Source organism: Salvelinus fontinalis, chromosome 18 (assembly GCF_029448725.1).
Source record: "Salvelinus fontinalis isolate EN_2023a chromosome 18, ASM2944872v1, whole genome shotgun sequence".
Taxonomy (NCBI): Eukaryota; Metazoa; Chordata; class Actinopteri; order Salmoniformes; family Salmonidae; genus Salvelinus; species Salvelinus fontinalis.
This window is the reverse complement of record NC_074682.1, coordinates 12791215-12809027: the sequence shown is the minus strand read 5'-3', so window position 1 is coordinate 12809027 and position 17813 is coordinate 12791215. Positions and strand designations below refer to the sequence as shown.

At 40.8% G+C, this 17813-nt stretch overlaps 1 protein-coding gene across 3 annotated transcripts in view; it reads left to right on the top strand.

Moving 5' to 3' along the window:
• Positions 1-17813, top strand: part of LOC129815003 (contactin-4-like) — a 174038-nt gene that overhangs the window by 35891 nt on the left and 120334 nt on the right. For all 3 annotated transcript variants that reach the window (XM_055868238.1, XM_055868236.1, XM_055868237.1), the window contains exons 3-4: positions 11019-11151; positions 16815-16990. In XM_055868238.1, the coding sequence (XP_055724213.1) occupies positions 11019-11151; positions 16815-16990 (309 nt within the window). The remainder of the gene's footprint in view (positions 1-11018; positions 11152-16814; positions 16991-17813) is intronic.

Below are 17813 nucleotides of genomic sequence, written 5' to 3'. Positions count from 1 at the left end.
GTGATAGCTTGCTGTTTCACTGGTTTTGTTCTAACATCTCTGGCTGTTGATCGTCAGAGTGTGACAATGGCTTGGCTCCTGACATTTTCTGATGCCGTTTGTGGCAGTGCTCTCCTAAATACTTATTCTATTCATCTCCGACTAGGCATTGTGGTAGCTACGTTCAGTACAGGGCTGCTGCCTGCCTATACCAGGTATCCAATTTGATCCATATCCTATTCATGTCTTCTCAAGTCAATGTTACATCAAACTTATTAATTTGAACATTTTTCTTCATTCCACTGATAATGGTGATAAACTGATTTCAGAATAATAAGACATTGTCATCTGAGAGGCTCTAATTATGGGGAATTTGTTTTCAAATGCAATGACTTTGAAATGTGTTCACTTTTTTGTCTGAAAGGGATTCTGTCTGTAAATGCATGTCATATCTGTGCCCTATCTACGGGAGATGAATACTCCCCTGTCCCACTGAACTACTCCAGCGCAGGAGAGAACCATTCTTTCTAATAGCTCAGCTGAAGCATGAAAGATATGGGCAGATTTTCTCAATTCCTTGACCTTGAACCCATTTATGAAGTCTTTTTACATTGCCTTTCTACGAAGAGGCTCGCCTAGACATCCACTCTGGCTCCCAGAGCATGGAGAAATGCATTCCCTCTGAAGTTTTTGTATAGCTCGTGTATCTGCTCCAATTGTTCCACCAGTGTATCTGCATCACGTGTCTTGCATTGTCTCCACGGAGGAGAAAAGAGGAGGAGGAGGAGGAAGAGAGTACAGGATCTCTAAATGAACACCTATGCAGAAGCCCAAGAGTCCAGCAGCTGCTAGATTCACTTGATTCAGCTGGCCTGGAGTAATGATGGGGGGGAAATTATACTGTTACATATCGGGATATTATTTTTGACAATATATACAGTTGAAGTCGAAAGTTTACATACACTTAGGTTGGAGTCATTAAAACTCGTTTTTCAACCCCTCCACAAATGTATTGTTAACAAACTATAGTTTTGGCAATTCGGTCAGGACATCTACTTTGTGCATGACACAAGTAATTTTTCCAACAATTGTTTACAGATGGATTATTTCACTTATCATTCACTGTATCACAATTCCAGTGGGTCAGAAGTTTACATACGTTAAGTTGACTGTGCCTTTAAACAGCTTGGAAAATTCCAGAAAACGATTTCATGGCTTTAGAAGCTTCTGATAGGCTAATTGACATCATTTGAGTCAACTGGAGGTGTACCTGTGGATGTATTTCTAGGCCTACCTTCAAACTCTGTGCCTCTTTGCTTGACATCATGGGAAAATCAAAAGAAATCAGCTCATGAAAAAAAAATTGTGGACCTCCACAAGTCTGGTTCATCCTTGGGAGCAATTTTCAAACACCTGAAGGTACTACGTTCATCTGTACATACAATAGTACGCAAGTATAAACACCACACAGCCGTCATACCGCTCAGGAAGGGGACGCATTCTGTCTCCTAGAGATGAACATACTTTGGTGCGAAAAGTGCAAATCAATCCCAGAACAACAGCAAAATACCTTGTGAAGATGCTGGAGAAAACAGGTACAAAATTATCAAAATCCACAGTAAAAACGAGTCCAATATCAGCATAACCTGAAAGGCCACCCACCAAGTAAGAAGCCACTGCTCCAAAACCCAAAAAGCCAGACTACGGTTTGCAAGCACACATGGGGACAAAGATTGTACTTTTTGGAGAAATGTCCTCTGGTCTGATGAAACAAAAATAGAACTGTTTGGCCATAACGACCATCGTTATGTTTGGAGGAAAAAGTGGGAGGCTTGCAAGCCTAAGAACACCATCCCAACCGTGAAGCATTGGGGATCGCAGCATCATGTAGTGGGGGTGCATTGCTGCAGGAGGGACTGGTGCACTTCACAAAATAGATGGCATCATGAGGCAGGACAATTATATGGATATATTGAAGCAACTTCTCAAGACATCAGTCAGGAAGTTAAAGCTTGATCGCAAATGGATTTTCCAAATGGACAATGACCCCAAGCACACTTCCACAGTTGTGGCAAAATGGCTTAAGGACAACAAAGTCAAGGTATTGGAGTGGCCATCACATAGCCCTGACCTCAATCCCATAGAAAATGTGTGGGCAGAACTGAAAAAGCGTGTGCGAGCAAGGAGGCCTACAAACCTGACTCAGTTACACCAGCTCTGTCAGGAGGATTGGGACAAAATTCACCAAACGAATTGTGGGCTTACCCAAAACGTTTGACCCAAGTTAAACAATTTAAAGGCTATTTGCTACCAAATACTAATTGAGTGTATGTAAACGTCTGACCCACTGGGAATGTGATGAAAGAAATAAAAGCTGAAATAAATCATTCTCTCTACTATTATTTTGACATTTCACATTCTTAAAATAAAGTGGTGATCCTAACTGACCTAAGACAGGGAATTTTTACTGGGATTAAATGTCAGGAATTGTGAAAAACTGAGTTTAAATGTATTTGGCTAAGGTGTATGTAAACTTCCGGCTACAACTGTATATAGTAAAAATAAATTGGGAGAGTATCGGAATATTTTTTGCACTAGTCGGCTGTACCTGCACCAAAACTCCAGTATTTTTCCTTCATAGCTTGTTCTCCATCTTCAATTAAAACAGGGAGCAATTTGTTTTCAGCAGTTTTGTTTACATGACTGATGAAAACATGTTTTCTCATGGTTCTTTCTGGTCCCTCTGCAGCAGATGTATGGTGAGAAATATGTTTGGAACATCGAATCGCAATACATAGAATCGTGAGAATCGCAATACTTATCGGATCGTTTTAATATTGAACCCCCCAGCCCTAGTTTGGAGGAGTGTTATCTGAGTGATAGGCTGGGAGTGGCTGTAATATGTGAGGCTTGGAATATGAATCTGTGTTGAATGGACACTGCAAGAATTCACAAAGTAGATGCTCCTCTATGCTGGACTCCTTCTGGGCCTTTTTTTCATGCTGAGAAAAACTCTGCAAATTCTTTTCTGTCACCTGCTATTGGGCATCAGATTAGTTTGGGGAGGAGGGGGGGTTCAAACAGCTATTGCTTTTCAGCATTGCCACCAGACGGTCTTGGGCGGTCAAAGGCATCCCTAAATATTGCATTGCGGGTGGTACATGGAGGGATAGGGAGGTTTCTAAAATGTCGTACCTCAGTCCGCCTTGGAACATGTAAAGATTTCTCTCTCAACTAAAAAAACAAAACAGAAGTTATTTTGAATGAATGTCTTGACTCGCATTGTCAAAAAAAAGATGTACTTCCAGAAACACCTGGGACCAAGTGCCTATGGGTGTATATTAAAAAAGTTCTGGAGGTAGTTGTAGCTCTACCTGCACAGTGGAATTGGGAAGTTCCATGTTGGAGAAATGGAAAACACATTAATGAACAGCAGTCATTAAAGAAAGAGGATTGCAGTTGTGTTTACAGCTTAATCCACATAAGCTTGGGGACCATTGTGGTAGCAATTATAGGCATAATATACTTTTTATGCAATATTATGCAATTATTTTACACTATCATTACAATTATTATGTTGTTATTCCTATGTTATGGCATTACTAGGGTTCCAAATGGAGGGTATGTTCCTGTAAACGTTCCAGTAATCTACCAGAATTTGTATAACTTTCAAGGATTTTATGTAATTTATCACAAAACATCTAGTGGCCCTTTTGGGTCCTTCAGATTATCACAGGTGTCTGTAATTATCTCGGGCCCACTGTGTGGCCTTATCACATGTAAAATGTATGAAATAATTAAACAAGATGATTTTAAAAAGTACATTTGAATGACAAAGCTGTAAAACATTCTCCTAAATATAAACCATCAACTTAGTGAATACTATTGCTGTTTCATATGAGGGTTTCAGCATGAACTATCCTTTATCATTTTCTTTACACAGTTTTATTTATTTGACTATCAAATCAAATCAAATTAAATGTATTTATATAGCCCTTCTTACATCAGCTGATATCTCAAAGTGCTGTACAGAAACCCAGCCTAAAACCCCAAACAGCAAGCAATGCAGGTGTAGAAGCATGGTGGCTAGGAAAAACTCCCTAGAAAGGCCAAAACATAGGAAGAAACCTAGAGAGGAACCAGGCTATGAAGGGTGACCAGTCCTCTTCTGGCTGTGCCGGGTGGAGATTATAACAGAACATGGCCAAGATGTTCAAATGTTCATAAATGACCAGCATGGTCAAATAATAATAATCACAGTAGTTGTCGAGGGTGCAGCAAGTCAGCACCTCAGGAGTAAATGTCAGTTGGCTTTTCATAGCCGATCATTATGAGTATCTCTACCGCTCCTGCTGTCTCTAGAGAGTTGAAAACAGCAGGTCTGGGACAGGTAGCACGTCCGGTGAACAGGTCAGGGTTCCATAGCCGCAGGCAGAACAGTTGAAACTGGAGCATCAGCACGGCCAGGTGGACTGGGGACAGCAAGGAGTCATCATGCCAGGTAGTCCTGAGGCATGGTCCTAGGGCTTAGGTCCTCCGAGAGAGAGAAAGAGAGAAAGAGAGAATTAGAGAGAGCATACTTAAATTCACACAGGACACCGGATAAGACAGGAGAAGTACTCCAGATATAACAAACTGACCCTAGCCCCCCGACACATAAACTACTGTAGCATAAATACTGGAGGCTGAGACAGTCAATTGGTGGCAGTTATGAAAAAAGTAAATCGTTTGAAGAGTTGCAGAGATTATTGAAAATATGCCATTGTTGATCAGATGTTTTTTTAATTAATTAGGCTATTTTCTCTTAAACCATATGGTTTATCCACTGTGGACAATATGGACACACACATACAATATATGCTATATATGAATACATAAAAAAAAGAAGTTATTCAAGTATAAATAGCCAAAGTTACCATAGAAGATTCCGGTAACTTTAATAAATTACAGGTAGCTTTGCAACCCTAGATATTACACCCTTGAAGTATGTAGACTACAAAGCCTGAAACTGTGCTCAACTTTCCATTTCTGTATAAACCTCGGTGTCATAAACTCTGAGAAAGCAATCAGTGGATGTCATTTGCATTGTATTAGACTGACCCCCAGGCACAGCTTTGAGGACACAATCTGCACTAAATATCCAGCTCTTTGGGCCAAGGTTTTCTAGATCAGGAAAAGCACATCTCGGGGAAACTGAGTTTTCAAAAACAAACGGGAGTAATTTAGTCCTGTGGAATAATATCTGTTGTCTTTGGTTATTGTATGGTTGGTCTTTCTGTTTAGCATATAGAGTTTGCTAAGGTGTGTGGTCCTGGGATTTACATTTTCAGGAGCATCTCTGATTGATTAAATGTTAGACAGACATGTAGGATAAGTCAAAGCCATCACCTGGGCTCAGTGAGTTTGCATAAATATGCATGATGCCATCTGCAGCTCAATAAAAACATTCATTGGGTTGCTAATGCTGTTTGCACATGACATGCATTATGTTTTCAATTGTCTGCTACTGTATCTGCCCTGTTCATTTTACATCTGTGATGGAAGCGTCTGTGACGGCTCAGACTGATGTGTATGGCATGGCTTATATACATATATATGATGCTGTTCAATTAAACGGTGGACTTGGTACTGTCATTTTGTTTTAGCCAGTGTGATATTCATGCAGTGCCTCTCTCTGCTCTTATCCACTGCCCGTGAAGGATGTAGCTAGTTGTGCTTATGCCTGGACTGCCATGCATGTCAGATGGTCTGGTTGGATGTTAACGTTCCAGTGGAAAGGCATTCTCTCCAGGCAGTTTGACAACGGAAGGCTTAACATCGACCTCTGTCATTCCACTGGGTGGAGCGTCCTACCCCCTCTGTAGCAACCTACCCCCTGGTGTCAGGCCAGGCCAGGCCAGCTGAGAGGCACTGCTTTTGGGTAGACTTTGTGGCCAATGGCCCCTGGATCTCAGTCCGGATGGACCTCCTAACCAGCACAGCTGTCCCTGCTGTGCCTGCTTCATTACAATGTGTTTATTAGGACTAGATTAGCATGTGAGATGGACTAGAGACAATCCCTGTCCAGTAATGCTATACTATATCAGGGGGAATATAGGCAGCTCTCCTTTCATATTGTAAAAGATCTATACTGAACAAAGCAAAACATTTAACAAAAACACATTCGCTTATTTTTCTGTTTTCTAGACTTCCTCCTCCTTACAGAGGGAAAGGTAATATGCCCTTCCAAGCTGACTGACTCATCAATGTTCCTCCTCAAACATGACTACGGTTCTACTCCATTAAAGGATTCATTAGCCAGGGTACCTCGTTGATGACAGTATTAGTGAGAGCTCAACTCCTGTCGATGAAATCTAACACGGTGTCTTAGTAACAGCGAGCCTGCCCGCCTGCCTGCCTCTCCAGGTGCACTCACCTGCTCCTCCTCTAGAGAAGCAATTATTCTTTGTGTGGTTGGATGAAGGAGGAGGCGCTCCCCAGACGGTCACACAGCCAAGCCCCTGCTAATTGGTGATGTTAGGGATTCAGACCAGATGCCAGGAGCTCCTCGCTCTCCTTCTCCTCCTTTTTGCTTTGCTCCCTTCTTTCTCCACTTTGGTTTTGTTTCGTCAACACTTGCTTTTGATATGTATATCAATAAATGTTTTATTCATGCAATCTAGGAAATCAGTCGGGTTAGCCCCGTGCTCCTCTTTATTTCCTCCCCACAATGATTCACCACATGTGTGTGGGTTCACAGTTTCAAAGGTGTTTTTCTGAAAGGCTGGTACAATTAAACAACCCAGGCGAAAATGAATGATTAATGCAATTGTCAATCTCACACCCAGAGAAAACAGCGCAGGTGAAACTGCAGATCCATGGTGTTTTTCTTCTGTTTTTCTGACAGGCTCCAGTATTTTTAATGAGTCGGTGATGCTAATTGAGTGGCTGGGAGGGAGCATTGATCAGTGCTGCTCCCGGCAGAACAGCTCAGAGGCAGGGGCAGGGGCAGAGGCAGGGGCACTGGCAGGATGTGCTGTATGGCGTAGGTTTACAGTTTCTGTCTCCCAAAGGGTGTGTGCACCTGTTCCAGAATAACGGCTCTGGCTCTCCCTGTTAATCATCACTTTAAAGATGTGACGTTTAATTTAAACTGTGCTCTACTAAGATCATGTCAACATTTATTAAGTCTCATAATGACTGTGACAGAAGAGGTCATCTTTGCAAAGAGAAAGTCACCATGACTCATGGATGGTAGCTCGTTTTTTCCCCCTGCCTGACTGCCTACCAGTTGTCATGGAACTTTGACTGATGCAAGCCAATTCAAAGTTGACCAATATAGTAAGCAAATGCAAGTGTACAGTAGACTGGTGATGTAGTAACTATACAGTACTACCACACACTGAAACTTTACATAATACAGTTGGTGCCTTGGTAAAAACAAAAATGTATTAAATCGTTTTTATCCACTGTTGCAGTAGCTCCACCACCTCGTCTATGTGCTTTCCTCATCAATATGTCCTATAGTCATGTAGAGTACAACTGCAAAATATTCACTGATGAGAACAGAAATGCAATGCACATAGTCAATACCTGCTTGAGACTCTATTCAATTGCCTGTTTGGTTGAACAATCTGTTCTGTTTTTACCCCCCCCCCCCCCCCCCAACCTGTACAGTAGCTTTATGGTTTAATATATATATTCTCCAGTCTCTGCTGTTGTTGCATCATCCATCCAGGGAAGGTAGCATTGTGGACCTGAGATAAACACACGAGTCTGTCACATCACTTGGGACTTCAGTCTAACCAGTAAGGACTCTGATGAGGCTGTCTGTCTGAGTGGAAACAAAACAAGTCCAATTATACCAGCTCAAGTGCAATGCAGTGGAGGCAAGCAAACAATATCGTTTTTTCTATATTCTCTATCACAGACACCCTTTACTGAAATTATATTCTTTGTATAATGGAAAATAAGAATTCTGGTGCACACACACAAACATACACGCATCAACTAGATATATAAACCCATTAACTTTTAAATAAATACCAGATAGGCCTACGCACTTGTGAAAAAAATCAGCCAGTCTTCACATACTGTACCTGTTGAAGGGTTGTGAAATTAGTCATGAATTTATTTGCATCCTGCTTCGCACAAATACAATAGTTTACCACTCAACGATATGCAATATCCATCAGTTTATGCGACTATAAATTGAAATAGCTGAGTGCTGTTCTCTTGACGTGCTAGTCACACACGTACACACACGTACACACACACACACACACACACACACACACACACACACACACACACACACACACACACACACACACACACACACACACACACACACACAGACACACAAACACACAAACACAGTGTGAACACATCATTTTCATACTTTATTTACAGAGTGAGAATAGACAGCAGTCTGGAAGCAGCCAAGCCTTTCACAAAGCATTTTCAGTTCACTAAACAACTCTCACTGGGTGCAAAAATGTAAAGATCTTACAAAAAATGATCATTTCAAGTAGTCAGTCATAAATAATCTACGTCCAGTTTCTCTTCTCATTGTGGCTACAGTAATTCAAAGGATATCTCATGTGAGACACTAGATATCAATTACATATCTTTCTTAGATTATTACATTCATTTTTTTTCAGTGCAATGTTTTGAATTCAGTCGTATTATTCATTGAATCCGGAACAAATTTGTTTGATCATTTTCTCTCAAGATGAAAAAAAGAAACATCCTGAGAATAAAATCTGGCGTCCATGACAAGTTCATAAAGGTCATCCCACAATCAGTGAGTGAATACAATTGGCTTGGTCTTATTACAGATGGCAACAATAATGACACAAAATGTAAATCTGTTTACGTCAACTTTTTGGAATAGGGTTTATGGCCTCTGTCTCTGTATCGTACACTTTCCAATGTATTCTCCATTAAACAATCATCTATTCCATTTGTAATCTCTGTGTTAAATCTAGCAAGGATGTGGGCATTACTTTAATCCTAACTCTCTCAGTGTATTGAGGAACCTGATTATGACCCCATGAAAATTTGATGGAAAAATATGAAAACACCATCTCTGTCTCATAGCCTAAATTTTGCATGAGAAATGGGGGAAGTGTGTGTGAATGTCACAGTTATGAATGCAGCCACCAATTTGAGCCATACTGGAATTCAGAGCGCTGGGGCTCCTTCTCAGCGGAAGTATACCCTGGTGCTTTCACCTGACAAGTTTCTTCTGCCAAATATTATGCGCATGAATCGTGCTATAAAGCTATAATCTTTCTTATTTTTTGGGTCTGGGGTACGGTATGTGAGGCCAGTAGGGAGTACAGTAAAGAAAGCTCCATGTGTTCCATGAGGCTTTAATGGTGACCTACTTTCACTGTAGAATAAGATGTACAGTACACTATTATTATGTCTGCCCAGAATGAGAGTGAAGATGATGTGCTGCTTTCTTTAACTGTATCACGTACTGGCAATACAATATCCCGAATTGGGAATGGGAACGTGTCATAATCAGTGGAGACTGTCACATCTGTTGCAGAAGTGATATGAGTTTAGACTTGCGGCAATATACTGTAATTTGTCTTCACTCATTATGTTTACACATGCGTTCTTTTGCTAAAGCATGTTAGAGCCGCTCCCGAATTGTTTTTCCAACAGGCCTAGTTTGAAAACGGGAAGAAAAGATTTTAGGTCTGCAGGGAGTACTGTATCGTAGTTAGGGTTTTTGTTTTGAAATGCATTTTGTCACATTAGCTTATCAGTCACGTGACGTCTCCAGCATGTTTTTCTGTTGTTTTTCATTTTACCTCAGGGGAGGTACCTTAGAGAAGATCCCAAACAGAAACAACAGATGTGTTCATTTTCATTGCAAAGTTCTGGGAAAAACAGAGCTTATCTTTCCCCAAATTAGCATGAAGTCTCAATGACTGCTCACAGGGCATCAAAGGCATGTAATTATATAAATTGTGCAATTTGTGAGGGTAGGACAAAAGCTACGGTCACAAACACAGGAAATCATTCCCCCAGTAAGGTATTTTTGCTTTTATTGTTTATTTAAACATTGCATTGAATAAGACAAATTGTCATGTTTTGAGTGGCTTTGTTATTTACTGCACAATGTAGCATTGATACATCCTGCTGCTAAAAAGCTTTTCTATTCCGGAGACAAAATAAGTGGCCTGGATCTCCATTGTAGAGGCAATATGCACCACCGCTGCAAGCCAATAAGAACACTGACCTTTGATGTTATACACATTTCAGGAACCAGTCATGAATATCTTTTAGCCAGGCTAGCCACAGGCAGGTGTTAAATACACTCTTTGGTTGTGTTGTTTTTTTGTTTTTTTAAATGACCTGACAGACAGTCCATAGTCATGTCTTGATGGATCTGGCTAGAGCATGAGACTGCTACTACTGCAGCGTACAATGGAAATGGCTGAAGATTGGCTAGGTAATGTACTGTATAACCCTTGAATCACATCTAATCACATTCTAGGCCAAAGGTAAGGTGGTTACAAAGGCTGTCACTTGTCCTTTATCCCATGGCTTACTGACACTAAAGGCTTTTGTCGATTCATGCACAGATAGCCCATTGGATTCCCAGCTGCCCATGGAGTAATGGAGACTTCCGTTCTGTGTGTCATTTCACTGAGAGAATACAAAACCACAGCCGAGGAACGCTAACCGCACAACTAATTGCTTAAACGTCTGCAGAGACACAACTACTCCAATAGCACTTTGGGAAAAAAGGATGCAAGTTAAAACGTGTCCCGACTGGTATAAATTTGGAGCTATCCTATTACCGCCTCAATAGCTTTTGAAGACACGTCTCACTTCCGATAATTCTTGTCTGTGCGACGGTGCTGTGACAGACAGAATTAATTGATATGTTTTGTCTGCTTGTGGTTCGTCCCCCCTTATGGTTTTACCAGGTCTGGCCTGTTTGCTGCCTCTGACTAATTGTCTGTTTCGCAAGCAGGTTTGTTGTCTGAGCCTGAGTGTAAGCTGAGTGTTATCCCCTGTCCGTGTGTCCTCTATAGAGAGCAGTGTCCTGCAGAGCCCAGTATTCACCAAGCAGCCTGGCAGCATTGTGTTCCCTGTGGACTCCCAGGAGAAGAACAGAGAGGTGGTGTTCAGCTGTGAGGCCCAGGGAAGCCCATCTCCACTTTATCGGTGAGTATGTATTACACAGTGCACGTCTCCCACCACAATAATTTCCCTGTGTTCTGTTCTTGTGGATCGATAATTTTATGAATTTTATTTCATTCTGATGTAGCACCCTGACTGCTGGACACAAAATCGTAAAAAATAATAATATATATATACAGTACGAGTCAAAAGTTTGGACACACCTACTCATTCCAGGGCTTTTCTTTATTTTTACGATTATTCTACATTGTGGAAAATAGTACAAATAAAGAAAAACCCTTGAATGAGTAGGTGTTCTAAAACTTTTGACTGGTACTGTATATATATTTTTTAGCTCATCGAGATCACGCATACATGAACGGTAAAAGCATTCATCCCACTTAAGAAATAGTATGGAGCATTATCTTTCCTATTTTGAGAAAAGCAGCGTGGCTCCGGTTATGAACATTATCTGGTTCAAACGAATTGAGGCAGAGGCTCAAAGAGACTGTCCCTTTCGCTCTCTCTTCTTCTTTTCCTGGACGGTTCATTAGTCTATCGAAAGGTTAGTAAGTTGTATCGCTGGCAACTACAAGGTTCAAATCAATCATGTTTGCACACTGACATTGCTGGGTTGAGATTAGAAGGAGTGGTACGTTTAATACTTGGGATTGAGCCAGTTAAAAGGATGACCTAATCAGCTGTTTCCTGTCAAGGTCGCTGTACAGTCCTGTCAGAGAGAGCGCAGAGCCTGGGCTGGGATGGGCTGCCTGCCTGCATGCCTTCTAAGACTGTCTTCCTTTACGCAGGCTGTAGACTAAATCATCTTCAAAGTTCATTAACTGCACATCACAGAATCGTATGCTGTGACTGGCTGATGTAAGAGAGGTTGGGCTCATCATCCTCCGAGACGCTTTAAAACTGTCTGTCCCTACAAACATAAAGCTTCTAAGAGAATATTAACTCCGGAAAGAAGAAGCATTGTTCCCTGGTTTTGGGTCTATCTTTGTTTCCCCCAGAAATAAAAGTACCACATGCAGAAGGCTGAAGGAAAAGATGTAACATTCTACAAACTCGTAAGCCACGTGGCATTGTGTCATGCCACTGTATGGACATCCTGTTGAGACATGATCACATTAAGCATGTGCTTAACAAACGGAGCTGCTGTACCAGTGTCCCCCTCTAGAATGATTGATAGCCAATGAGATTACTCGATTGTCTGCGGCATGTCCATGCACTTGATTAGATGTATTGCTCGATGTATCAAAGCTGTGGTGTTAAATTCTATTCAAGAGTCATTGTCAGGACAACATCTAGTGACAAGACCATAGATTTCATCTTAGTGTGTTAACCTAACTCCCTTACTTATTCCTTTGTGCAGAACATACCTTGTCGAGCGTAATGCTCCGATGTTGACCTAAAGACAAGTGGAGTTATGTGTTTTCTCATGATTACCATATCAGTCAAAGCTATGGCGGTTAACATGTGTAAATTTTTTATTTAACCTTTATTTAACTAGACAAGTGAATTAGGAACAACTTCTTATTTACAATGACGGCCTACCCCAGCCACATCCTCCCCTAACCCGGACGACACTGGGACAATTGTGCACTTCCCACAGCCGGTTGTGATATAGACCGGGATCAAACCAAGGTCTGTAGTGACGCCTCTAGCACTGAGATGCAGTGCGTTAGACCACTGCGCCACTCGGGAGCAGTCTTAGCTCTCATCCAATACACCCTATTTGCTACAAAAAAGACGTTGAGAATCCTAAACTAGCATATTTTTTCCTGTCAACCGGCCTTTTTGAAAGACACATTTAACGCTACGTATTAACCTGTTGGGGATGGGGGCGCTGTTTAGACTATTTATGCTAATGTGGCTAATTTTTTAAACGGCTTCCCACAAAATCCTTGATCGTACAATATGCATATTATTATTATTATTGGATAGAAAACAGTCTATAGTTTCTATAGGAGTTGAAATTTTGTCTCTAAGTGGAACAGAGCCCATTCTACAGCAATTTCCCTGACATGGAGTCAGATTTGAGAAACGTTGGCCACTTTTCTGAAGTCATTTAAACGGGCACTGTCGTTGCTATGACTATACGGACACTTCTTACGTCTTCCCCTGGATGCCTTTACGTGATGACGATTCCAACGGGCTCGATTGCTCGTTCACAGGCCCTACAAATGAAAAAAACCTTTAGCTAGCAAGTCTTTTCTTGCTGCGTAACGCGCGTGGAAGACACCGACCCTCTCCTGTTCCAAGCGTTAGTTTAGCCTGTTATATTTCTCCGGTCATCTTTTCACTCGTTATAGGAGTTACAAACATCACAAAGTAGTTAATTTAAAGCGTTTTATAGCAATTTATATCCGTTTAGTGCGATTTTGGGACATTTATTTTTGCAACGATGTGAAAAGTTGGTCACGCTTTTCAGTTCATCCCGAACGTAGTTGACATTTCCACATGGCAAGAGGACAGCTTTCCACCAAAAGACGATTTCTCCCAAGAAAGGATCCTTTGCCCAAGATACTGATGGAAGAACAGCTCAAGGTAGGACATTTTTATTATGATAAATCGTGTTTCTGTCGAAACATTTTAGTGGCTTAGGACGCCATGTTTTTTGACGTAGCTTCGCTTGGCGCAAACTGTATTGAAAAGTAAGGATAAATTAAAAAATGTAATAACGCAATTGTATTAAGAATTAAATTGTCTATCAATCCCTGTCCACCCTATATTTTTTAGTCACGTTTATGAGTATTTATGTATAAGAGTAGATCACTGTCTAAGTGGCGCAAGGACGTTTTCTTTACCAGCTTGTCTACATTTCACATTGTCTAACCATGATTTTGGTGGCTAAATATAAACATTTTCGATCAAACTGTATATGCATGTTGTAATGTGATGTTACAGGAGTGTCATCGGAAGAATTCTGAGAAGGTTAGTGAAAAAATTAATATCTTTTGGCGATGTTGACTTTTATCGCTCACTTTGGCTAGAATCAATGCTGGGCTGCTAATTGCTATGTGCTAAGCTAATATAACGATTTATTGTGTTTTCGCTGTAAGACACTTAGAAAATCTGAAATATTGTCTGTATTCACAGGATCTGTGTCTTTCGATTCGTGTATGCTGTGTATTTTTACGAAATGTTTGATGATTAGTAGTTAGGTAAACACGTTGCTCATTGTAATTATTCTAGTCCATTTGTGATGGTGGGTGCAATTGTAAACTATGCCATCTACCTGAAATATGCACTTTTTTCTAACAAAACCTATCCCATACCATAAATATGTTATCAGACTGTCATCTAATGAGTTTTTTTGTTGGTTAGAGGCTATAAATATCTTAGTTTAGCCGAATTGGTGATGGCTACTGGTGTTGGTGGACAAATAAAAGATGGTGGAATATGCTAATGTGTTTTTAGGTAATAGATGTACATCTTTACATATTGTGTCTTCCCTGTAAAACATTTTAAAAATCGGAAATGTTGACTGGATTCATAAGATCTGTGTCTTTCATTAGCTGTATTGGACTTTAATGTGTGAAAGTTAAATATTTTAAAAAAATATTTTTTTTGAATTTCGCGGCACTGGTTTTTCAGTGGGGGGGGGGGGGGAGTGCCGCTAGCGGCACGCTGATCCTAGACAGGTTAAGACTTCTCCCTGCCAACGCATGTGAAAATGAGACAGTGTAGCACATTGATAGATAGACAGTGATCTTCTTCTGCAGGGTAGTAAACTCTGCAGTCTTTCTGATTTGTAACAAGATAACTCATACATTACTCATCAAATATCTGTCTCTGTCCCGAAATCTGCTCTCTTTTAATGTCTTAGAAAGTCACGGATAAAGCATTAAATGAATAACCGTCAGTAAAATAATTAGCGAGCACGTGTAATTAAAATTGTTGGCTCTATTGAGTGCTTTCCTTGTGGATATGTTGCTCACTTTCTCTGTTGAAGAATAATAGAAAGCTGTTTAATAGGGTGCTTTCATTTTTAATGGAATATCATTTTTTTCTCTGAAACAAAAATAGCACTTCGTAACAACGCATAACAGCCTGCTATGAGAGCTGATGACGACTTCCTCCCTTGGAGATCTAGGATCATGTTAGATCCTCTTCTCTCCCTATTGCAGGTTCTCTCTCTGAAAGTCTGACTAGTTAGAGTAGACTCACTACTGGGAAGTAAAATATTCATGTTGGTACTTGTTTTTCTTGCATTGGAAGTAAGCGAATGGCTGGAGTTGCCTTGTGAGATGGTCAGGGAGGACCTTTGCCATAGTGTGTGTAAAGTAATGAGGCTCTGGAGACCAGGGGACTTGTGTGTGTATTGTAAGGCTAGTGTGGAGTAGGCATGGTAATGAATTCGGGAATCATTATATATGATGCTTGTACAAGCAGTGCTACTCCAATAAGCACTATGTATTTAATGGCATGGCCATATTGTATTCTGTGCATAAGAAGAAAGCCACAGGGAATGTTTATAATCAGATATTTTTAGGTGAATTACATGTTCCCTTTTTCTCAAGCATTGATGCAGAACATGTTCAGGTGCTTATTATCTTGAGTGTGTCTCAGTCATAATTGCCGTAGCAAGACCTGAGTTCTCCCCTCTCTATAGCAAAGCCCTGGGAGAGAACTCTCAGTCCCAGTCTTTATATAAATGCTTGATATGGTCAGTAGTTGTCTAAATGCTAGATGAGAGAGAACGAAGACATTGACGTCAAATGTTATGCTTTTAACCTGGCATTAACCTTTTACAGTGGACTCTTTATTAGTATGCCTTTTCTCGGCTAAATCATACAATAAAATAGCTTTTATCTATTCAAGCAGAGCTACACCAACCTAATGGAGAAATTCCTAGGAATGCTTTGACAAATTCACCCTATTTGTTGAGCTGTTTGGAATCCATAAAGACAATCAATTATTCTCCTCACTCCAAAGACATAATCAGCAACTAATCGCCCTGGACGCTAATCATGATTTGCGTCGCCCATTTCCCGATAAAGTGATTAAGAATACCTATCATGCTTACTCATATGTGAAATGCCATTTTTAAACTTTTTTTTGTAATTGAACTGGACATTGTTGAAAATACCTACATGTATCAAAGCGTTTTTCTGTCAAGACGTTGTGATGTGTAAATTACGGGTTCACACCTCCATAGCGGAGATTTAGCTGGCATCGATCCCTTTACCCCCCATGTTGTTTGGTATTGTAACGGCCATTGTGCTCTATGTGGAGGGATTGAGGAATCTGCTGCCTTCATAAGTGAATTATATCCTTCACTGATCACCTCTAACACCAATGATAATCTTGTAGCCTGGTGTAGAATGCAAAAGTGCAGAATGCAGGGCGCTAGTCATTAATTTTAATTGCTGCATCGTAATGATTAAGCTGCATTTTTATGCTGTTTGACTGGGTGTCTAGCAAGATGGATGGCGATGGAGGCTGTGTATTCTTGTTGAGTGGGTTCTTTTCTGCTCCGTGGTGTGCCGGCCGTCAGTGTGGTTCACTACTTAGATTAACGCTAAGCCCTTTCTTCGCATATTGAAAAGGAATTAATCAAATGAAGGTAAAATCATCATTTTCTTTGTCAGAATCTCATCTTGTCCTAAAGGTGAATGATCTACATTAGAATGGAGTTAAAGGTGGGATATTCAGATTGTCTATCTGGATCTGACTGTTTTTCATTTTGGTTTTAGGTGGAAACTGAATGGCACCGCGATCACTCCAAAATCAGTCTCACACTACAGCCTGTCTGGAGGCAACCTCCGAATCAGCCATTTGGACAAAGACCAGGATGCTGGAACATATCAGTGCCTCGCCTTCAACTCTTTTGGGACCATCGTGAGCCGAGAGGCCAGTCTAACCTTTGCATGTAAGTCACTAACTATCTTTAGTTCCCTTTCTGATCAAACTGTACTAGCCAGCAGTGTGAAAGCATGTGACATAAAAGATATGTCATTGGGACTTGTGATAGTGTCTCGTGTCCCGCCTGATAAAGCGATCAACATGAAAATGTCTCCTTGGGGAGCAGCAGTTCCCAGTGCTGTGATTCCACACTCCCCTTTCTGTCAGGGTGCATCCTAATCCTGATAGAGCTTAAACATGAATCTACACAACTCCAACGCACAAAACTAACTCTCCATCACTTTCCCCAGGCTTGGCTGTTACTCAAAATAAGGAGCAATAAATGCCTACTCTACCACATACTGTCTTTATAACACATGACAGACTCTCAAAGATGTTCAGTTAAAGCGTATTGAGCAAAAGTAATGTCACCGTAAGTATAAAACCGAATAGAAATCATCTTGTCTCAGCATGTGAAAATAATCATTATTGTAGAATCAGATAAAGAAAGTAATATTTTTGCCAAACTTTAGACATTATGACTGAGACTTGAGTAGAATAAGATCAAGATTGTGAATAAGATAAGGAGACTGGTTTCCATTTAGCTCTTTCCCTATGAACTAAGAACTCAATACTCCCTGCTGCCTCTCCAGTGATTGGACATCCTTAAATGACGACATTGGCAGTGAAGTGAGTGATGGCTTCTTCAGATTGAATTTTGATGCCTCACGTTGGGGACAAGGCCGCTCCATCCCTCACACGCTATTTGTTTTGTCCCTTGGTTGAGCCCAGTCTAACCCCTGAGCAGGAACAATTCGATTTCGTAAGGGAACTACACTGTCACTATAGGG